This window comes from Esox lucius, chromosome 5 (assembly GCF_011004845.1).
Source record: "Esox lucius isolate fEsoLuc1 chromosome 5, fEsoLuc1.pri, whole genome shotgun sequence".
NCBI lineage: Eukaryota > Metazoa > Chordata > Actinopteri > Esociformes > Esocidae > Esox > Esox lucius.
Window position 1 is genome coordinate 34,391,951 of NC_047573.1, and position 24,457 is coordinate 34,416,407.

The 24,457-nt window shown below is 47.4% G+C and overlaps 1 protein-coding gene across 2 annotated transcripts in view; it reads right to left on the reverse strand.

Annotated features, from left to right (window-relative positions):
* LOC105030609 (transient receptor potential cation channel subfamily M member 4) overlaps positions 1-24,457 on the reverse strand; it is a 194,322-nt gene that overhangs the window by 58,224 nt on the left and 111,641 nt on the right. For both annotated transcript variants that reach the window (XM_010904569.4, XM_010904570.3), the window contains exons 21-23: positions 20,193-20,367; positions 10,346-10,511; positions 5,344-5,525 (exon numbers count right to left, since the gene is read on the reverse strand). In XM_010904569.4, the coding sequence (XP_010902871.1) occupies positions 5,344-5,525; positions 10,346-10,511; positions 20,193-20,367 (523 nt within the window). The remainder of the gene's footprint in view (positions 1-5,343; positions 5,526-10,345; positions 10,512-20,192; positions 20,368-24,457) is intronic.

Consider the following 24,457-nt stretch of genomic DNA (forward strand, 5'->3'; position numbering starts at 1 on the left):
CAGTGTCCCGGCGAATTCAGTGTCCCTGTGCACATGCGCTACCATAAAACATTCAAATCTGTCAACGAGAGCATGTAATATCCCACACAACTTTTGGTTCTCGCTCCCGACAATGTTTTGGTTCGGAAAAAGTTTCCTAAAAAGCGATCTATCTACAGTTGTTTGGACTGCATCGCAACATTAATTTCTCTCTTGTCACAATTGGAATTTCTTTCTTTTATTTTGACCAATGCCTAAACTGTTAAGTTGCTATGGAGTCATCAATAATAAGTGTAACAAAGTACACTGGAGTTGTTTAAACACGCCAAGTTAATTTGCTCTATTTTGGACATACAGGCATCATTGGTATGTGATTAATTAATAAGGTTTATTTAAATATTGATTTCTAGGGTGATTTCTAGATTTAGCAAATGTTTCCATGCTTTATTTTTGATAAATATGATATATTTAAGGCACATCGTTGCTGGCTTTACTATGCTAGCGTTTTACTTTAATTAGATCACTTTGTTTATTGTATGGATGTTGTAGATATGCATTATTTTTACCCTATAATATTCATATTTTTACCTCCTGAGGGGTGTGCAAACTGGTGGCCAACTACAAGAAACGTCCGACCTCTGTGATTACCAAAAAGGGTTTTGCCACCAGCCCTCCCGTGGGCTCACCACCCACAGGAGGGACCATAAGGGGCCGGTGCAAAGAGGATCGGGCGGCAGTCGAAGGCAGGGGCCTAGACAACCCGATCTCTGGACACGGAAACTGGCTCTAGGGACGTGGAATGTCACCTCGCTGGCGGGGAAGGAGCCTGAGTTAGTGCGTGAGGTTGAGAGGTTCCGATTAGAGGTAGTCGGGATCACCTCTACGCACGGCTTGGGCTCTGGAACCACACTCCTTGAGAGAGGATGGACTCTTCACCACTCTGGAGTTGCCCATGGTGAGAGGCGGCGGGCTGGTGTGGGTTTGCTCATAGCTCCCCAGCTCTGCCGCCATGTGTTGGAGTTTACCCCGGTGAACGAGAGGGTCGTTTCCCTGCGCCTACGGGTCGGGGATAGGTCTCTCACTGTTGTTTGTGCCTACGGGCCGAACGGCAGTGCAGAGTACCCGACCTTCTTGGAGTCTCTGGGAGGGGTGCTGGAAAGTGCTCCGACTGGGGACTCTATTGTTCTACTGGGGGACTTCAACGCCCACGTGGGCAACGACAGTGACACCTGGAGGGGCGTGATTGGGAGGAACGGCCCCCCTGATCTGAACCCGAGTGGTGTTCAGTTATTGGACTTCTGTGCTAGTCACAGTTTGTCCATAACGAACACCATGTTCAAGCATAAGGGTGTCCATCAGTGCACGTGGCACCAGGACACCCTAGGCCGCAGGTCGATGATTGACTTTGTTGTCGTCTCATCTGACCTGCGGCCGTATGTGTTGGACACTCGGGTGAAGAGAGGGGCGGAGCTGTCAACTGATCACCACCTGGTGGTGAGTTGGATCCGATGGCGGGGGAGGAAGCTGGACAGACTCGGCAGGCCCAAGCGTACTGTAAGGGTCTGCTGGGAACGTCTGGCCGAGTCTCCTGTCAGAGAGATCTTTAACTCCCACCTCCGGCAGAGCTTCGACTGGATCCCGAGGGAGGTTGGAGATATTGAGTCCGAGTGGACCATGTTCTCCACCGCCATTGTCGAAGCGGCCGCTCGGAGCTGTGGCCGTAAGGTCTCCGGTGCCTGTCGAGGCGGCAATCCCCGAACCCGGTGGTGGACACCGGAAGTAAGGGATGCCGTCAAGCTGAAGAAGGAGTCCTATCAGGCCTGGTTGGCTTGTGGGACTCCTGAGGCAGCTGACGGGTACCGACAGGCCAAGCGGGCTGCAGCCCGGGTGGTTGTGGAGGCAAAAACTCGGGCCTGGGAGGAGTTCGGTGAGGCCATGGAGAAGGACTATCGGCTGGCCTCGAAGAGATTCTGGCAAACCATCCGGCGCCTCAGGAGAGGGAAACAGTGCCCTACCAACGCTGTTTACAGTAGAGGTGGGCAGCTGTTGACCTCAACTGAGGATGTCGTTGGGCGGTGGAAGGAGTACTTCGAGGATCTCCTCAATCCCGCTGTCACTTCTTCCATTGAGGAAGCAGAGGATGAGGGCTCAGAGGTGGACTCGTCCATCACCCGGGCTGAAGTCACTGAGGTGGTCAAGAAACTCCTCGGTGGCAAGGCACCGGGGGTGGATGAGATCCGCCCTGAGTACCTCAAGTCTCTGGATGTTGTGGGGCTGTCTTGGTTGACACGCCTGTGCAACATCGCGTGGCGGTCGGGGACAGTGCCTCTGGGATGGCAGACCGGGGTGGTGGTCCCTCTTTTTAAGAAGGGGGACCGGAGGGTGTGTTCCAACTATAGGGGGATCACACTTCTCAGCCTGCCCGGGAAAGTCTATGCCAGGGTTCTGGAGAGGAGAATACGGCCGATAGTAGAACCTCAGATTCAGGAGGAACAGTGTGGTTTTCGTCCGGGCCGTGGAACACTGGACCAGCTCTATACCCTCTACGGGGTGTTGGAGGGTTCATGGGAGTTTGCCCAACCAATCCACATGTGTTTTGTGGATTTGGAGAAGGCATTCGACTGTGTACCTCGCGGCATCTTGTGGAGGGTGCTTGGGGAATATGGGGTCCTGGGTCCTTTGCTAAGGGCTGTCAGGTCCCTATACAACCGAAGCAGGAGCTTGGTCCGCATTGCCGGCAGTAAGTCAGACTTGTTCCCAGTGCATGTTGGACTCCGGCAGGGCTGCCCTTTGTCACCGGTTCTGTTTGTAATTTTTATGGACAGAATTTCTAGGCGCAGCCAGGGGCCGGAGGGTGTCAGGTTTGGGGACCACACGATTTCGTCTCTGCTCTTTGCAGATGATGTTGTCGTGTTGGCCCCTTCTAACCAGGACCTTCAGCATGCACTGGGACGGTTTGCAGCCGAGTGTGAAGCGGTGGGGATGAAAATCAGTACCTCCAAATCCGAGGCCATGGTCCTCAGTCGGAAAAGGGTGGCTTGCCCACTTCAGGTTGGTGGAGAGTGCCTGCCTCAAGTGGAGGAGTTTAAGTATCTAGGGGTCTTGTTCACGAGTGAGGGAAGGATGGAACGGGAGATTGACAGACGGATCGGTGCAGCTTCTGCAGTAATGCAGTCGATGTATCGGTCTGTCGTGGTGAAGAAAGAGCTGAGCCGCAAGGCGAAGCTCTCGATTTACCAGTCAATCTACGTTCCTACTCTCACCTATGGTCATGAGCTTTGGGTCATGACCGAAAGGACAAGATCCCGGATACAGGCGGCCGAAATGAGTTTTCTCCGCAGGGTGGCTGGGCGATCCCTTAGAGATAGGGTGAGAAGCTCGGTCACCCGGGAGGAGCTCAGAGTAGAGCCACTGCTCCTCCACATCGAGAGGGGTCAGCTGAGGTGGCTTGGGCATCTTTTTCGGATGCCTCCGGAACGCCTTCCTGGGAAGGTGTTCCGGTCCCGTCCCACCGGGAGGAGACCCCGGGGAAGACCTAGGACACGCTGGAGGGACTATGTCTCCCGGCTGGCCTGGGAACGCCTCGGTGTCCCCCCGGAAGAGCTAGAGGAAGTGTCTGGGGAGAGGGAAGTCTGGGCATCCCTGCTTAGACTGCTGCCCCCGCGACCCGGCCCCGGATAAGCGGAAGAAGATGGATGGATGGATGGTTTTGCCACCAAGTACTAAGTCATGTTTTGCAGAGGGGATCAAATACTTATTTCACTCATTAAAATGCTAATTAATCAATTTTTTTTTGTTGTTGTCTCTCGCTGTTTAAATAAACCTATCATAAAAACTATAGACTGATAATTTCTTTGTCAGTGGGCAAACGAACAAAATCATCATGGGATCAAATAATTTTTTTCCTCACTGTAGCAGGAAGTGGAGATGTGACCAGAAGCTTTTGTATGTAGACTACTAAGTGTAGTGGTTAGAGTAGTACTGTTGTAATGACATTTAAGAATGTTTTTTAAATTTTTATTGCGATTGACAATATTCTTCTATTTAAGCTAGCAAAGCCATTCGGCTTCATTGACCATATATTGCAGAGGATGTTTAGTGGCGTAATACAGCGTGAGATGAGACGTGCGCTCCACTTAAATAAAAACAAGCAGTCATGGAAACTTCAGCGACTAGCAGAACTTTTTCAATTCACTCGTGAGGATTCTCCCGATTTACGATTATCTTGATTATGGAATTTCTCCACCATTTCATAATCGTGAGTATTTTCCATCGCGATTAGTACTAAAATCGTCTATCCTCCCATCCCTAATCACCATATTTGGCCCAATTTTTACACAGGACCTATGAGATCTTGATGAAGACATATGAGGGACAGACTTTGGGGATGAATTAACGACAGGAGCAGACTGAGACGAGACGTCTGGCTCCAGGGTGGACGAAGCAGTTTGATGTCAGGACAGCAATTTTTGATACTGCTCTGGCAGAGGGCTCAGACAAGGGAAGGGACCCTCCTTCTGTGACTTTCAAGCGGGACAGCAACGTGTCTCTTTGGCTGGTTCTGGGATGAATCCACAAACAATCCACTTGCCACATCCTCCTCAAGACACTCTGACCAGGTTGGGTCCACAGATGGCAGAGGCCAATTCACTGACGATAGTTTGCCCGTCAGCGATACACCACTCCACCCAGAGTGATGTGGATTAAAAGGTGTAGACTAGAACGAGAATGTCGGTGTACTTGGATTTCCCAGTAATGTAAGTTCACTATCTTTTTGCTTAAGGCTACCAATTCCTCCCTGTAGTCCTCAGCTAGCAAACAGTTCTCACATTGGAAATCTTTGTGCTCCTGTTTTATCATGGAACAAGGTGAAACATTCACAGTTCCTGTAGTGCTGACACTGTTCCTAAAATCCATTGTCCACTGAGTTTGCCATAATGAGGCAAACAAAAAAATCATGTAACTCGATAAAATGTGAAGAATCCGGGGACAGTTATGACAGTCTTCAGCCTAAATGCCAACCACATTGCAGATTAATTTTGCTTTAAAATTAACTTTAAAATTACAGCTCAAATAAATGGATCAAATAAATAAATAAGTAAAATGTCACATGTGTACTGTGAAGGTGAATGAGAGCCATCAGCTCCGAGAGCAACATTCTTAAACTATACAGAAAATAAGGTTGGCCCGAGAAAAGATATGACTGGTATATGAAAATACATTCTAGCCTGTGTCTTCACCAATCCAATACTAATAAATATGTGGGCTGAGAACTAAACAAAGGGTTGACTTAAGCCGATGAGATCAAAAGGTAATCAAGATGTTAAAATTAACTTTTAACAATTAATTGTATAGAATTCTCACCAAAATGGAGGATCTTGATCGAGGGTACTTTGCGGATGTATCTCTTGATGAAGAGGTGAACGTGGGAGAGGATAATGAAAGGGGGTGCGAGGGAGGGCCGGGAGTGATACTCCACAATCAGGTTGTACCGCTGGAACTTCCAGTAAGTATCGCTCTGGCCCTGTACCTTGGAGAAAGTGTAACTGGGTGGAGAGAAAAAAGGGATTAGCATGTGGTCCACAATGCACCAGAGACAAGGCATTCTGTTTTATAAGAGACTGAAGGTGGATGGATGGATAGATAAAAAGAGTTTCTGAAAAACAGCACACCTAAAATCCAAAATCCCATTCTAAAGTTGGTTCTAACTTCTGTGTGCTTTCGTGATGTCTAGAACAAGGGGCTTATTTCCAAAATCCACAAAAGTGGAGATGAATTAAGAATCTAATAACTACATTGGAAAAGGTTTGAAAAGCAACCTGGGAAGGGTTTTCTCAAGTATTCTGAATACAAGAATTCAAACATTTCTCCTAGGAAAAACATTTTGTTCACAAGTATCAAATTCTCTTTCCATCTAACCACTGCATAATTTACCCACACTAATTAATAAACACATCCACCAAAAAAAGAAGGCAAAGTCTTTGCTTGCTTTATTGATTTTAAGAAAGCATTAGATCCTATTTGGTTCAAAGGTCTATTCTACAAAATTCTACAATGTGGACTTGGTGGTAAGGTGCTGTGGCATAGGCAGAAATTGTTGTTTGGCTGGGAATTAATAAAAGTGGCTGGGCCCAAAAACTAAATACAGCAGACCTACCAGACATATTTAGTTTAAATAAAAAATTAATTTAAAAAAAAATGTCAAAGATTTTCAATTGGAATCAGGTCTGGGCTCTTGGCTGGGCCATTCCAAAGCGTTAATCTTCTTCTGGTGAAGCCATGCTTTTGTGGATTTGGATGTGTGCTTTGGGTAGTTGTCGTGCTGAAAGGTGAACTTCCTCTTCATCTTTCTAAGAGACGCCTGAAGGTTTTGTGCCAAAAGTGCCCCGGTTCCAGCTGAAAAAAAACAGCGCCAAAGCATGATGCTGCCACTACCATGCTTCAATGTGGGTATGGTGTTCTTTGGGTGATGGGCAGTGTTGTTTTTGCGCCATACAAACCTTTTAGAATTATGTCCAAAAAGTTCAACCTTGGTTTCATCAGACCATAACACATTTTCCCATGTGCTTTTGGGGGACTTGATGTTTGTTTTTGCAAACTTCAGCCAGGCTTGGATGTTTTTCTTCATAAAAAAGACTTCCGTCTTGCCACCCTACCCCATAGCCCATTCATATGAAGAATATGGGAGATTGTTTTCACATGTACCACACAGCCAGTACTTGCCAGAAATTCCTGCAGTTCCTTTAATGTTGCTGTAGGCCTCTTGGAAGCCTCCCTGACCAGTTTTCTTCTCGTCTTTTTTTTGGAGGGACATCCAGTGGAAATTATTTTGTACCCTTCTCATGACTGATATCTTTCAACAATCAAATCTCTCTGATGCTTGGAAGCTCTCTGCGGACCATGGCTTTTGCTCCGAGATGCAACTAAGAAAATGTCAGGAATATCCTACTAGAACAGCTGAACTTTATTTGTGATTAATCAGAGTCACTTTAAATGATGGCAGGTGTGTAATGACTTCTATTTAACATGAGTTTGAATGTGATTGGTTAATTCTGAACACAGCCACATCCCCAGTTATAAGAGGGTGTGCACACTTATGCAACCAGGTTATTGTAAAGTTTTTATTTTCCATTTTCCCCCATCAAAGATTTCAGTTTGTTTTTCAATTGAATTGTTCACATTATAGGTCACATTAAAAGTGAAAAGAGTTCTGGCATTTTAACAGGGGTGTGTAGACTTTTTATATCCACTGTATTTGTATTTTATAGAACAGAGGGCCTACTACATTTTACTCTTATTATCATGTAATAAAGGTTTTGTTGTATAAAATGTTTTTGTAGAGGGCATTACTCCTGCATTGTCATGAACAAGTTAGCTCGAATTCATACAGAGGATGTTAATGATGTTCTCTTACCCACAGAACAGGGGTGAAAATTCCTAATTGTAGGGTTAGATGTTTTTTGTACATGTTTAAGATTTTACTTACAAATATTTATTACATGTTATTTGCCTTTGTTGGACAGGTTACATCCTGATGTTTGATATCTGGTTTTGAATTATAAAACAAAATTATCAGTAAGAGACACAGTCATTTACTATTTCTGGTCTTTTGCCATTTCAACCCTGACAGCTTGGCCACATAAGATGATGTAACACTGCATAAATACCTCTTAGTGCTAGGCTTTTTACACATGTCTCTATAATATTTTTTTCCTAATCCAGCAAGTCAAATATGGATACTAACAATCAGCGCTTGAAATGAACTTTCTAGCCACTGTGGCTAGTGGTTTTCCAAAGTTATTAGCCACTCAGGATTTTCACTAGCCACCATTTTGTTGTTGGGAAATTAGGTTTTATTTGATAAAATGTGATTATGTTGTTCTACATCTTAGCCTGTATTGTTCACTCATTCGTTCACTGGCGCGCAAGGCAACAGGCCTAATACAAATGGAACAGAATCAAACACTGTATGCAGGTAGTGCTCATGGGAGAACATAGCTCGTAGTGTCACTGTCATTGCAATGAGATTACAATTGTAAAGAATGTGTGTGTATATTAATTCTTAACATAACAACAATATATTTATTCTTAACATAACCTAGAACTATTAACATGTTATTTAAAAATAAATATGAAATCACTCATCAGCTTTATAATTAACTGCAGTCATTATTATTGTTGCATATTTTTGTTATGCTATGTTCTTGTTAATATAGACTTGCATAAAAAACGAAACAGAGCTGTATATATTACAGCCTTGTCATGTTATTTTGTCCTCCATCCTTGCCTTGACACCATATCGTTAACCTCCCTCTCTCGACCTCCTTCATCTTAACTAGGCTCTGCTGCTGTCGCTGATCCAGCGTCATCACATTCATATATTTATATCGATAGTGACTTAAATATGTTAATTATATATTTTTTACTCTATATATTGCATATATAGCCTAATGTTTTTGGTGATTGTACATACCCTAATCTCATGGCCTTTTTACCTTATCTTTGTTTATCTCGCAACCTTTCTTTAAAAATCTGTAATTCTAGTCTACTAGAAGTAATCTGAAAAGTTCTTTAAAAGGTTATGCGGATTAGATGTAGTTTGAGGTTATTAAGTTTAAATGGAATATTTTGACATGCTTGGATGTAAAAGTTTTTTGACTTTATTTTACTCATCTCCGCAATGTCTGGACCCGTGTGTTGCCAACTTTTGCAAAACAAAAAAGCAACCTCAGCTTCAAAAACAAGCCCAATATTGTAAACAAGCAAATAGTCCTTTACAAAAAATTATCAATTGTCAAAAACGCATTTAGGGAGGGCAGGCACTATCCACTTACAGTGAGGAGAACAAATTTGATACGCTTCCGATTTTGCAGGTTTTCCTACTTACAAAGAATGTAGAGGTCTGTAATTTTTATCATAGGTACACTTCAACTTTGAGAGACTGAATCTAAAACAAAATCCAGAAAATCACATTGTATTGTATCTTAGAGACTGTGGTCCCAGCTCTCTTCAGGTCATTGACCAGGTCCTGCCGTGTAGTTCTGGGCTGATCCCTCACCTTCCTAATGATCATTGATGCCCCACGAGGTGAGATCTTGCATGGAACCCCAGACCGAGGGAGATTGACCGTCATCTTGACATTTTCTAATAATTGTGCCAACAGTTGTTGCCTTCTCACCAAGCTGCTTGCCTATTGTCCTGTAGCCCATCCCAGCCTTGTGCAGGTCTACAATTTTATCTCTGATGTCCTTACACAGCTCTCTGGTCTTGGCCATTGTGGATAGGTTGGAGTCTGTTTGATTGAGTGTGTGGAAAGGTGTCTTTTATACAGGTACCGAGTTCAAACAGGTGCAGTTAATACAGGTAATGAGTGGAGAACAGGAGGGCTTCTTAAAGAGAAACTAAAAGGTCTGTGAGAGACAGAATTCTTACTGCACATTTTAGAGTGGCCTTTTATTGTGGCCAGCCTAAGGCACACCTGTGCAATAATCATGCTGTCTAATCAGCATCTTGATTTGCCACACCTGTGAGGTGGATGGATTATCTCGGCAAAGGAGAAGTGCTCACTAACACAGATTTAGACAGATTTGTGAACAATATTTGAAAGAAATAGGCCTTTTGTGTACATAAAGTGTTAGATCTTTGAGTTCAGCTCATGATAAATGGGGGCAAAAACAAAAGTGTTGCATTTATAATTTTGTTCAGTGTAATAAAAGGTATGTACACAAAAGGTATGTACACAAAACAGGTGTGCAAATCTATTTAACATTTATATAAATTAACTAGCAGACATGTTTGACAGTTCCACAGATCCTGGCCTCACACGATTGGACACAGACTTGAAATATCTGCCTTATGCCTATGCTTTTGTTCTTTTATCACCAAATGAAGAGGGTCTGCAACAGAACCTGAATATTCTGGAACAATACTGCCAGAATTGGGCCCTTGCGGTAAATCTGAGCAAAACATATGATTTTCCAGACAAAAAACCCAGACAGAAACACAAACATGTATTAATCTGGAAAAAAAACATAATTAAACACACTCAAAACTATTCATACATTGGTCTGACCATATCTGCATCAGAAATCTTTAATATTGCAGTGAGTGCACTCAAGGAAAATTATTACAATTATTTAAAATTATTATGGCAATTAGAAATTGGACCAAAATATTTTACAGTTTAAAAGACGCCAATAGTCATTTATGAAAGCGAGATTTGGGCACCACTAAATAAACTCCCCTTTAATAAGTCTGACAAATTGAAGCCATACACCCAGAATTATGTCTGCACTTTACAAGTACAAAGGAAAACCCAAATGAATGAACATAGGCCATATGTAGGATCAGACAGAAACGTATTTACCTGAACATGGCAATGAGCAGGTTAACCAGCAAGATGTTGGTGACCAGCAGGTAGATTACCAATAAGATGACAACTAGCCAGTTATTGTGCTCACTCCTGCAGGGCTCCATGCCTTCCTCAATCAGCGTCAAATTGTCAGTGCAATTAGTATCCCACTCCTTCCCCACTGCAAAGACAGAAAATCAGACAGACACAAACAAAAATTGTGGACAAGAGAGAGCGATAGAGGTTGAAAGACTTTCACTCTCATCTGCTTAATATATTGAGAAGTTTGGAAAGCATCACAATCTTCAAAGGTGTTTTACACACATACACACACACAGACACAGTCAACTGAAGATAGCTGCAGTAAATGCCTGGCAAAGCATCACGAAGGAGGAAACCCAGCATTTGGTGATGCCCTTGCGTTCCAGACTTAAAGCAGTCATTGCCTGCAAAAGATTCTTGACAAAGTATTAAAAATTTACATTTTATTAATGATTATATCACAACGATGAACGGGTGGGGACCCAAATGCGGACACAGAGGCAGAGGAGGGCTGTCCAAAGTATTTATTGAACAACCAGGCAGTGGGCAGGCTCGTAGTGGTGGACAGGCAGGGTTCGTTATCGGGCGTTCAGATGGTCGAAGGTACAGGAGTGGGCAGGCAGGCTCGTGGTAGGGGACAGGCAGGGTTTGTTGTCGGGCGGTCAGATGGTCGAAGGTACAGGATAGGGCAGGCAGGCTCGTGGCGGGGGACAGGCAGTGTTCGTTCTCGGGCGTTCGGATGGTCGAAGGTACAGGAGAGGGCAGGCAGGCTCGTAATCCGGAAAACAGGCAAGGGTCGTAACCGGGGAATAGAAGGACAGGTAGACTGGCTGATGAACACATAGAACGCTGGAAACGACTGTACGGGACAAGACGATCTGGCAACTGCCAAACAGAGAACAGGGTTTAAATACACGGGGCTAATAGGGAACCGGGAACACCTGGTGAGGGGCGGGGACAAAACAACAGGTGAAACACATCAGGGTGTGACAGAACCCCCCCCCCTACGGACGCCACCTGGCGGCCGACCCGGGCGCACACCCGGCTGACCGGGACACCGACGATGGAAGTCAGCGATGAGGCTCGGGTCGAGGATGTCCCTAGCCGGCACCCAGGAGCGCTCCTCCGGCCCGTAGCCGTCCCAGTCAACCAGGTATTGGAAGCCCCGGCCCCGGGCCCGAACCCCCAGGAGACGCCGAACAGAAAAGGTTGGGTGGCCGTCCACGAGACGGGGGAGAGGAGCAGGCCTAGGGAGAGGAGACAAAGGACAGTTAGTGACGGGTTTGATACGAGACACGTGAAAGGTCGGGTGGACACGGAGGGAGCGGGGCAACACTAAGCGAACAGCCGAACGGCTGATGACCCGAAAGATCTGAAAGGGCCCGATGAAGTGGGGAGACAGCTTGCGGCTCTCCACACGAAGGGGCAGGTCCCGGGCGGACAACCACACCCTCTGGCCAACACGGTAGCGGGGTGCTGGGGTCCTGCGGCGGTCGGCCTGTCGACGGTACCTGGCGTTGGTGCGCAGAAGGGCCGCACGGGCCCGCTTCCATGTACGGCGACAGCGCCGAACGAAGAACTGGGCGGATGGAACCCCGACCTCCTCCTCCTGCTCTGGGAACAACGGAGGCTGGTAGCCCAGAGAGCACTCGAAGGGGGAGAGCCCAGTAGCGGAGGAGGGTAGGGTGTTGTGGGCATACTCAACCCATACCAGTTGCCGGCTCCATGTGGCGGGGTTGTGTGAAACCAGACACCGCAGCACCGTCTCCAGGTCCTGATTGGCCCTTTCCGATTGGCCGTTTGACTCGGGGTGAAAACCGGAGGAAAGACTGAGGGAAGAACCAATGAGGGTGCAGAAAGCCCTCCAGAACTGGGAAGTGAACTGAGGACCCCGATCGGAGACGACGTCAACCGGCAGACCGTGGATTCGGAAGACGTGCTGTACCATCAGTTGGGCCGTCTCCTTGGCCAATGGCAGCTTGGGCAGGGGGATGAAGTGTGCCGTTTTGGTGAACCGGTCCACCACCGTGAGGATAGCGGTGTTGCCGTCGGAAAGAGGCAGGCCCGTGACAAAGTCCAGGGAGATGTGTGACCATGGGCGACGAGGGACCGGAAGCGGTTGCAAGAGACCGGCTGGGGCTTGGCGTGACGTCTTGTTTTGGGCACACACCGTGCAGGCGGATACGAAAGCGGGGACGTCCACCCCCATGGTGGGCCACCAGAACCGTTGACGGAGGAAGGCCAAGGTCCGTCGGGCGCCGGGGTGGCAGGTAAGTGTCGAGGAGTGGCCCCATTCCAGGACTTTGGACCGGACATGGTCAGGCACAAACAAGCGGCCAGGCGGCCCCCCCCCAGGATCCGGATTTAGCCGTTGCGCGTTCCGTACTGCCTCTTCCACCCCCCAAACCAACGACGTAGCCAGACAGGAGGAAGGAAGGATACGCTCAGGCTCTTGGTGGTCCGCAGCAGGTCCGAACACGCGGGAGAGCGCGTCCGGTTTGGTGTTCTTTGAGCCAGGCCGATAGGAGAGGGTGAATTGGAAGCGAGCAAAGAACAGGGCCCATCTGGCTTGGCGGGAATTGAGCCTCCGGGCCGAGCGCAGATACTCAAGGTTCTTGTGGTCAGTCCAAACGAGAAAGGGCTGTTCCGCCCCCTCCAGCCAATGTCTCCACTCCTCCAATGCAGCCTTGACCGCAAGCAATTCCCTGTTGCCCACGTCGTAGTTGGCCTCAGCAGGTGTCAGGCGGCGGGAGAGGTAAGCACAGGGGTGCAGTTTCTGGTCCTGGTCCGATCTCTGTGACAGAACGGCCCCTACACCGACGCTGGAGGCGTCCACCTCCACTACAAACTGCCGGGCCGGGTCCGGGTGAATCAGGATGGGGGCCGAGGTGAAGCGCTGCTTGAGGACCGCGAAGGCACGGGATGCTGCGGGGGACCATTGGAAGGCCACTTTAGTGGAGGTCAAGGCGGTGAGCGGGGCAGCCAACTCACTGTAACCCCGGATGAACCTCCGGTAGAAATTGGCAAAGCCAAGGAAGCGCTGTAGGTCCAGGCGTGAAGAGGGCTGTGGCCAATCCGTGACGGCTTGGACCTTGCCGGGGTCCATCCGGATGCTACCCGCAGCCACTATGTAGCCCAGGAAAGGAATGACGGAGCGGTGGAACTTGCACTTCTCAGCTTTAACGAAAAGACGGTTCTCCAATAACCGCTGAAGGACCTGTCGTACGTGGGAGGTGTGTTCCTGGGCAGAGCGGGAGTAAATCAAAATGTCATCCAGATACACGAAAACAAAGCGGTTAATCATGTCCCGGAGCACGTCGTTTACCAGAGCCTGAAAGACAGCCGGAGCGTTGGTCAGCCCAAACGGCATTACCAGGTATTCATAGTGTCCACTAGTGGTGTTGAACGCCGTCTTCCACTCATCTCCCTCTCTGATCCGTACCAGGTGGTAGGCATTGCGGAGGTCCAGCGTCGAGAAGATCGTGGCACCCTGGAGCATCTCGAATGCGGAGGCAAGCAGAGGGAGTGGATAACGGTCCGTGATGTCATTCAGGCCCCGATAATCTATGCAGGGACGCAGGGTCTTATCCTTCTTGGCCACAAAGAAAAACCCTGCACCAGCAGAAGAGGAAGACGGTCGGATGATCCCGGCCCTGAGGGAAGTCCCCACATACTCCTCCATGGCCTTTGTTTCGGGTCCGGAAAGGGAGTACAGGCGTCCACGGGGGGGCGACGTGCCTGGGTGGAGGTTTATGGCGCAGTCGTATGGCCGGTGTGGTGGTAGGGAGGTGGCCCGGGCTTTGTCAAAAACCTCCTTTAAGTCCCAGTAGTCAGCTGGGACGGATGACAAATCGATGTCCGTGGACAGGGGGGCGGCCCTGGTCAGAACCTGTGGAGCGGCCTTCAGACAGTGTGCCAGACAAAAGGGGCTCCAACCTGTAACAGAGCCAGTAGTCCAGTCAATGTGGGGGTTGTGTTTCACAAGCCATGAGTGGCCTAACACTATGGGAACATTAGGGGAACGTAAGGGCAGGAACTGGATCTCCTCACTGTGGTTACCAGATAGGGTCAGGGTAACAGGAACCGATATCTCAGACACCCGCCCAATAGAGCGGCCGTCCAGGGCTGTGGCCTCTATGGGTGGGTGTAAGGGGCTTGAGGGGATGCCCAACTGCGCAAGAAGGGAGGTGTCAATAAAACAGTCATCAGCCCCGGAATCAATAAGAACATTGACACTCAGGGTTTGGGAACCCCAGATAACAGTGGCAGGAAAAGGAAAGCGCGCAGTGGGTGCCCACCGTGTCTTGGTCTGACTCACCCGTATCCCTGCTGTTACGGGTGAGCCCATCCCTTTTAACGGACAGCTGGCGGCATAATGTCCTTGCCCTTCGCAGTAGAGACAGCTGTGACTGAGCATTCGGCGTTGACGCTCCTCCGGAGTCAGACGCGCCCTGCCCAACTGCATGGGCTCAGGTGTAGGGGCTTCGGTTAACCTCGTTGAGTCTCGGAAGGACTCGGGTGGTGTCGTCAGACCCAGTGACGCTCCACCGCCCAGCCCGCCGGGATGCGGAAGTGCCTGGGCGGGTTGACGGTGTCCTCTCTCCCGGTCCCGTTCCCGCAGTCGGCTACCTATTCGAGTGGCCATGGACACGAGACCATCCAAACACGTGGGCACATCTCGGGCAGCAAGCTCGTCCTTGATGGGGTCACACAAGCCGCTGTAGAATGTGTCGAGTAGCGCCTCAGAACCCCACGAACACTCCGCTGCCAGGGTACGGAATCTGATGGCGTAATCCGGCACGCTACTGTTGCCCTGCCGGAGTCGTAGGAGCTGGCGTGCCGCTTCCCTGCCGGACAGAGGGGCATCGAAAACCTTCTTTACCTCCGCCGTAAAGGCTGCTAGGCTGTAACAGACGGGCAATTGTTGGTCCCAGATCGGCGTGGCCCAGGCCAAGGCCCGCCCGGACATCAAGGCAATAATGTAAGCAACCCGTGACTTCTCCGTAGGGAACGAGGACGGCTGGAGCTCGAAGATGCGCGAGCACTGGGACAGAAAAGGAACACAATAACTGGAGTCACCAGAGAACCGTTCGGGGGCAGGTAAGTGTGGTTCCCTTTGGGGTATCGGGGGGGGCGTTGGGAAATCGGGAGTAGGCGGGGCAGGAGGCAGGTGGGTAGCTACCTGTGCGGGCAGGGCCAGGGTTATTCTCTCTAGCCTTCGCAGCAGGCATTCGTTGGCCTCCTGTTGGCGCACTCTCTGCTCACGGAGTTCCTCAGCGATGCCGTGGAGTGCCTCCTCGTGTCGACCCACGACTACCCCTTGGCAGGCCACTGCGTTGTGTAGATGTTCCAACTCCGCTGGGTCCGACATGGCCAGATCGTTCTATCACAACGATGAACGGGTGGGGACCCAAATGCGGACACAGAGGCAGAGGAGGGCTGTCCAAAGTATTTATTGAACAACCAGGCAGGGGGCAGGCTCGTAGTGGTGGACAGGCAGGGTTCGTTATCGGGCGTTCAGATGGTCGAAGGTACAGGAGTGGGCAGGCAGGCTCGTGGTAGGGGACAGGCAGGGTTTGTTGTCGGGCGGTCAGATGGTCGAAGGTACAGGATAGGGCAGGCAGGCTCGTGGTGGGGGACAGGCAGTGTTCGTTCTCGGGCGTTCGGATGGTCGAAGGTACAGGAGAGGGCAGGCAGGCTCGTAATCCGGAAAACAGGCAAGGGTCGTAACCGGGGAATAGAAGGACAGGTAGACTGGCTGATGAACACATAGAACACTGGAAACGACTGTACGGAACAAGACGATCTGGCAACTGCCAAACAGAGAACAGGGTTTAAATACACGGGGCTAATAGGGAACCGGGAACACCTGGTGAGGGGCGGGGACAAAACAACAGGTGAAACACATCAGGGTGTGACAGATTATGTTAATTTGTCCAATTACATTTGAGCTCCTGAAATAAGGGGACTGTGAATAAAAATGTTTCCAATTCCTAAACATTTCAAACAATATTTTTGTTCAACCCCTTGAATTACAGCTTAAAGTCTGCACTTCAATTGCATCTCGGTTGTTTAATTTCAAATCCATTGTGGTGGCATACAGAGAAAAAAATATTTCCAGACCTAACTGTAAATAGGCGTACAGCAACCATCAGTCCTGTGTTCCATTGGCACATTGTGTTCGCTAATCCAAATGGCTAATTGATCAATAGAAAAAATAAGCACAGCTGAAAACTGTTATGCTACTTAAAGAAGCATTAAAACTAGCATTTGCTAGACAAGTTGAGTATCTGGAGCATCAGTAATTGTCGGTTCGATTACAGGCTCAAAATGGACAGAAACAAAGAACTTCTGAAACTCATCAGTCTATTCTTGTTCTGAGAAATGAAGGCGTGAAATTGCCAAGAAACAGAAGATCTCATACAATGCTCTGTACTACACTCTTTACAGAACAGGGCAAACTGACTCCAAGCAAAACAGAAAGAGGTGTGGGGGGCCCTGGTGCACAACTGAGCAAGAGGACAAATACATTAGTGTCATGGATGCAAACAAAGTCCTCTTGGACCACGATATTCTATTAAATCTTACATTACAGGAAGAAAATGATTTGTAAGCCTTGGGGATCATGTATCCGAGGAACCTGACACACTATGCCGTGTTGCAGAAAGAAGCTCTCTTACGTTGCTATTAGGCGTTGTTATCAGAGAACATAATTTACAGTGGATATAAAAAGTCTACACACCCCTGTTAAAATGCCAGGTTTTTGTGATGTATAAAAATGAGACAAAGATATATCATGTCAGAACTTTTTTTCACTTTTAATGTGACCTATAATGTGAACAATTCAATTGAAAAACAAACTGAAATCTTTGAGGGGGGGAAATGAAAAATAAATTTTTTACAATAACCTGGTTGGATAAGTGTGCACACCCTCTTGTAACTGGGGATGTGGCTGTGTTCAGAATTAACCAATCACATTCAAACTCATGTTAAATAGAAGTCATTGCACACCTGCCATCATTCAAAGTGACTGATTAATCACAAATAAAGTTCAGCTGTTCTAGTAGGTTTTTCCTGACATTTTCTTGGTTTCATCTTGGAGCAAAAGCCATGGTCCGCAGAGATCTTCCAAGCATCAGAAGGATTTGATTGTTGAAAGATATCAGTCAGGAGAAGGGTAAAAAATTATTTCCAAAGCATTAGATATACCAAGGAACACAGTGAAGACAGTCATCATCAAGTGGAGAAAATATGGCACAACAGAGACATTACCAAGAACTGGATGTCCCTCCAAAAAAAAGACGAGAAGAAAACTGGTCAGGGAGGCTTCCAAGAGGCCTTCAGCAACATTAAAGGAACTGCAGGAATTTCTGGCAAGTACTGGCTGTGTGCTACATGTGAAAACAATCTCCCATATTCTTCATATAAATGGGCTATGGGGTACGGTGGCAAGACGGAAGTCTTTTCTTACAAAGAAAAACATCCAAGCCCAGCAGAAGTTTGCAAAAACAAACATCAAGTCCCCCAAAAGCACGTGGGAAAATGTTTTATGGTCTGATGAAACCAAGGTTGAACTTTTTGGACATAATTCCACAAGGTTTGTATGACGCAAAAACAACACTGCCCATCACCCAAAGAACACCATACCCACAGTGAAGCATGGTGGTGGCAGCATCATGCTTTGGGACTGTTTTTCAGCTGGAACCGGGGCACTTTTGGCACAAAACCTTCAGGCGTCTGTTAGAAAAATGAAGAGGAAGTTCACCTTTCAGCACGATAACTACCCAAAGCACACATCCAAATCCACAAAAGCATGGCTTCACCAGAAGAAGATTAACGCTTTGGAATGGCCCAGCCAAGAGCCCAGACCTGATTCCAATTGAACATCTGTGGGGTGATCTGAAGAGGACTGTGCACAGGAGATGTCCTTGTAATCTGACAGATTTGGTGCGCTTTTGCAAAGAAGTGGGCAAATATTGCCACGTCAAGATGTGCCATGCAAATAGACTTTTACCCAAAAAGACTGATTGCTGTAATAAAATCAAAGCTGCTTTAACAAAGTATTAGTTTAAGGGTGTGCACTTATGCAACCAGGTTATCAAAGATTTCAGTTTGTTTTTCAATTGAATTGTTCACGTTATAGGTCACATTAAAACTGAAAAAAGTTCCAACATTATTTATCTTTGTCTCATTCTTTTACATCACAAGAACCTGGCATTTTTTCAGGGGTGTGTAGACTTTTTATATCCACTGTATATACTTCAAACAAGAAAAGTATAATATCATTACAAGCAATCCCCTACCACATTAAACACCTTTTAGTGGCTACATGCAGTATTTAAGTAGTAAGTGAAATTTTCTAAGGAAATAATAGGTACAATTCTCGAAAAAAGTACAATTCTTTGTTGGCCTATCTACACAATAATGCTGTGGAAAGACTTCCTAGTCACATAACCTCCTTCATTTACTGAAGGAGCTGTGATTGGAATAGGTGCCGTCTATGCAGCCAATCACCCCTGGAAACCCTAAAATATTAACTGATTTATGCTTCAAGTCTCAAAGCTTCATACTGAATAAACTGATTACTGCTTAAACTGATACTTGCAATTCTTTGGACTTCTTTTTTGATGAGTCCTGTCGGTTTGTGACTTAGGAACATTACTAAAGTGTACAGAAAATCTTTGAGTGCAAGAGTCACATCTCTGACAGCCTAACAGAGACGGTTACCATAGACATATTCTCAGCGTGACCGATATTATACAGAAAACTGCAACACAAAGAATTTGTTCTAAACTGAGAGCATGTCCCCCATGTATCATAGAAAGGAATATGAGGGCTGAGAATATTTTCGAGATAAATGATCGATTGTGCAGAAAAACTGTAATTCTCAAACAGATAATCATTAGGGAATGAAAAAACATCCAAGCGGGGTCTGATCACTCTCTCCTGATGGAGATTTCTGCAGAGTAGTTGTGCTTCTACTCGCTCTTCGAGAAAAGGACACATCCTGTTTGACACATTAAGATGGCAGGTTTGAGTGAAAGAGTAGGACAAACTCTTTGAACTGGCTCTTTGAAACCATAAACCTAGAGTTTCCATCAATTCTGAGTCAATTAACTCTAGGTTTTCACTAAACCTGCTTTCTGAAATACCCCCATCGAGCCACTCTGGGGAGATCTCAAATGTGCGGTTCATGCAAGATGACCAAAGACTGCATGACCTTGAGGTATTTTGCCAAGACGAATGGACAGCTATACCACCGGCAAGAATTCGGGGCCTCATAGACAACTATTACAAAAGACTGTACGCTGTCATTGATGCTACAGGGGGCAATGTACTAAATTAAGAACTAAGGGATAAAAATTCCTTTTTATCTTTGTTGCTATGTTTTGTTTTATGATTGTGCCATTCTGTTATGACCTACATTTGAATGTGAATCTCATAAGAAATAAAAGCCATGTGTTTTGCCTGCTCACTCATGTTTTGTTTACAAAAGGTAAATACAGCTCTGGAAAATATTTATATACCACTGCACCTTTTTCTTTCCTTTCCAAAAAGGTTGAGAAGGAAGGTTTTGAGTGAGGAAAAGAAGGGTTAAAATTAAGAGACCACTGCAAATTGACTCAAAACTTTCCTTTTCAACTTTTTTGAAAGGGAAAGAAAAAGGTGCAGTGGTATATAAATTTTTTCCAGAGCTGTATATTACCAATTCTCCAAGAGTATGCAAACATTTTAGCATAACAGTCTGTCTTACAACGTCTCAAGATATGTCAACAGATTTCTCAAGACAGGGTGATGGCTGGGTACTCGCACACCATACCATCGATTTCCTCCACTGGGACCTGTCCATATATGTGCAGGTATGGCCTATAGAACACACGCCGGAAGATCCAGGATGGGCGGGGGTCATAGGAGTACAACAGTGCTTGATTGGCCACGCCATACGCCATGAGCCACACTCCCAGGAAGAAGAGGAAGAAGAAGATATCCTTCATCTATAACAGAGCATGGATATAACATATTATGCAAAGACATAACATTATCATATGACAGTTGACATAAGACAACAGGGAAATGTTGGAAAAATGTATGCCATATGTAAGCGTTTTTCAAAGGAAAATGAATAGCTGGTATGATGGTCCTAAATTGATCAATGCAAAAAGAATTCTACCTAATAAGGGACTTCACTAAACAACGTCTATATGAAAAATGTCCACTGGTGGCACTGGTTACAATGAGTCTTTCAGATGGTGGCAAAAAAACATTTGGCAAATTAGTTTATTTCTACATATGGATAAATTCAGTAATGTCATTAGGTTATATGTTAATACTGCAGTCCATTACATATTATATATTTGAATATGGTGATGTACAGTGCATTAAGAAAGTATTAAAAACCAGTCACTTTTTCCAGATTTTGTTACATTTCAGCCTTACTCTAAAATTTATTAAACTGTTTTACTCATCAAATGGACACATAACCTGTAATGTGGTGTAAAATGTAAATAAAACAGAACACAATGATATGAAAATCATTTAAACCTTATATTCAATAAAAAATTGTACAAAGACAACATATGAAATGTTGAAACAGAGACGTTATTGTTTCTTGAAAAATATATGCCCTCTGAATTTGATGTCAGCAACACTTACATAGGCAACAAAAGAATGGAAAAGTCATGTAATGCTAAAAAACTAAATCACACAACTGATTAGGTAAATTGGCAGCAGTTCTGTAACATGATTGGGTACATAAAGAGCATCCCAAAGAGGATGAGTCTCTCAGAAGTAAAGATGAGGGAGGGTTCACCATTCTGTGAAAGACTGCATGGGTAAAATAGTATCATTAAAAGATTCAGAGAATCCAAAGAATCTGTACACAAGGCCGAAAACCAATACTGATCTTCAGGCCCTCGGGCATTGCATAAAAAATAGACACGATTCTGTAGTGGACATCACTGCATGGGCTCAGGAACATTTCCGAAAACCATAGTCTGTGAACACAGTACAATGCTGCATCCACAAATGCTAGTTAAAAATCTACCATGCAAAAAAAAATAAACATCTCATCTTCATCCGCTTATCCGCGGGGGCAGCAGCTCCAACAGGGGACCCCAAACTTCCCTTTCCCGAGCCACATTTGCCAGCTCTAACTGGGGGATCCCGAGGCGTACCCCGGCAAGTGTTGAAATATAATCTATCCACCTAGTCCTGGGCCTACCCTGAGGTCTCCTCCCAGCTGGACGTGCCTGGAACACCTCCCTAGAGTAAAGAGCTGGTCGGTTGTTCCGCGACCAGGACGGAATCTGCATTGTTCTTCTTCCATCTGAGGTTTGACTATCTGCCGAACCCTCCTTTCCAGTACCTTTAAGTAGACTTTCCCAGGGAGGCTGAGAAGTGTGATACCCCTGTAATTGGCACACAGCCTCTGGTCCCTCTTTTTGAACAGGGGAACCACCACCCCGGTCCGCCACTCCTTAGGCACTTTCCCCGACTCCCACGCAATGTTGAAGAGGTGTGTCATCCAAGACATCCCCTCCACACCCAAAGCTTTCAACATTTCTGGACGGATCTCGTCAATCCCCGGAGCTTTGCCACTGTGGAGTTGTTTGACTACCTCAGTGACTTCTGCCATGGAGATTGACGATGCTTCCCCATCAGCCTCCAACTCTGCCTCCAATATAGAGGGCGTGTTAGTGGGATTTAGGAGAAAAAAAACAACATACATAAACAAAATCCAGAACCAACACCAGCCCGAGCTAATTTACGATGGACTGAGGTGAAGTGAAAAATTGTCCTGTGGCCTGAAGAATCAAAAATTTTAATTATTTTTGGGAATCATTAGCCCAGCCGCATCCTCTGGGCTAAAGAGGAGAGAGACCATCCGGCTTGTTATCAGTGCTTCAAAAGCCAGCATCCATACTGGTATGGTGGTGCATTAGTGCAAATGGCATTAGTGACTTGCACATCTGTGAAGGTACCATAAATGCTGAACAATACAGCTAGTTACTAAAGTATAATAGTTTAGTGTGGAAATTGCAGTAGATCACGAAAGACAATTTCTCACATTGAGCACATGAGTGTGTGTGTCGTTTATTTTTCAGCAAGAAAGCAAAACACTATCCACCACAAAAATGTTTGTCCCCCGACTCCAAAACCCGGAATGAATCAAGATGGACTGCCCCTGCCACAGCCCGTGACAGGCAGTCCGCCACGCGGTTGTCCTTACCGACAACGTGCTGCATGTCCGTAGTGAACTCTGAAATGTAGGACAGATGACGTTGCTGGCGGGCGGACCACGGCTCAGCCACCTTAGCCATGGCAAAAGTTAGCGGCATGTGATCCACAAAAGCAGTGAAGTGCCGCCCCTTCCAGCAGGGAACGAAAGTGTCTGATGGCGAGGTAGAGACCCAGCAGCTCCCGGTCGAAAGTGCTGTACTTCTGCTCACTGGGGCGCAACTGATGGCTGAAGAAGGCCAGCGGCTGCCAAGCCCCGCCCACCCACTGCTCGTAGACAGCACCAACAGCATAGTCTGAGGCATCTGAGGTGATGGCGATAGAGGCCATAGGAGAAGGATGCGCCAGCATGGTGGCGTTCGCCAGGGCTGCTTTAGTGGCAGCAAAAGCCTTGTCCCTGCTCTCAGTCCAGTCCACAGCGTGTTTGGGTTGATCTTTTAAGGCCTTGTGCAAGGGCTGCATGAGATGAGCGGCTCGAGGGATGAAGCAGTGGTAAAAATTCACCATGCCGAGGAACTCTTGCAGGGATTTGACAGTGAGCGGGCGTGAGAACTGTGTGACCGCCTCCACCTTTGATGGGAGAGGGACTAGTGACTCTGTGTCCCAGGAAGTCAATGGTGGAGAGACCGAACTAGCACTTGGCGGGGTTGACAATCAGCCCGTGTTGGTTAAGCCGCTCAAACAGGGTGCGGAGGTGCGCCAGGTGCTGAGATTTGGACGTGCTCGCCACCAGGATGTCATCCAAGTACACGAAAAGAAAAGGCAGGTCCCGCAAAACAGAGTCCATGAGCCGTTTTTAAGGCTGAACGGCATGCGCAGGAACTCAAAAAGACCAAACGGCGTGATCATAGCCGTTTTGGGAATGTCCAGTGAGTGTACAGGCACCTGATGATATCCCAGGACAAGGTCCACTTTGGAAAAAATCGCCTTACCAGCCAGGTGCGCTGTATATTCGGGACTGGGTAGCGGTCAGATGTTGTTGCCTCATTAAGCCGCCGGTAGTCCCCACACGGGCGCCAGCCACCACCAGGTTTGGGGACGAGGTGGAGGGGTGATGCCCACGGGCTGTTGGATTGGCGGATTATACCCCCTCCTTGAACTGCCACCTTAACGTGGTGGAGGGGTTTGAGTACCCGAGTGACCCTAGGAGCTATGTTGTCTGGGGCTATATGCCCCTGGTAGGGTCTCCCAAGGCAAACAGGTCCTAGGCGACGGGTCAGACTAAGAGCGGTTCAAAAACCCCTTAATGATGAAAAATATTTTGTGCCCTGTGACGTCGCCCGGCATGGCGCAGCCGGGGCCCCACCCTGGAGCCAGGCCCGGGGTTGGGGCTCATCCGCGAGCGCCTGGTGGCCGGGCCTTTCCCCATGGGGCCCGGCCGGGCCCAGCCCGAACGATCAACATGGGGCCGCCCTCCCGTGGGCTCACCACCCACAGGAGGGACCATAAGGGGCCAGTGCAGAGAGGATCGGGCGGCAGTCGAAGGCGGGGGCCTAGACAACCCGATCCCTGGACACGGAAACTAGCTCTAGGGACGTGGAACGTCACCTCGCTGGCGGGGAAGGAGCCTGAGATCGTGCGTGAGGTTGAGAGGTTCCGACTAGAGGTAGTCGGGATCACCTCTACGCACGGCTTGGGCTCCGGAACCACACTCCTTGAGTGAGGATGGACTCTTCACCACTCTGGAGTTGCCCATGGTGAGAGGCGGCGGGCTGGTGTGGGTTTGCTTATAGCTCCCCAGCTCTGCCGCCATGTGTTGGAGTTTACCCCGGTGAACGAGAGGGTCGTTTCCCTGCGCCTACGGGTCGGGGATAGGTCTCTCACTGTTGTTTGTGCCTACGGGCCGAA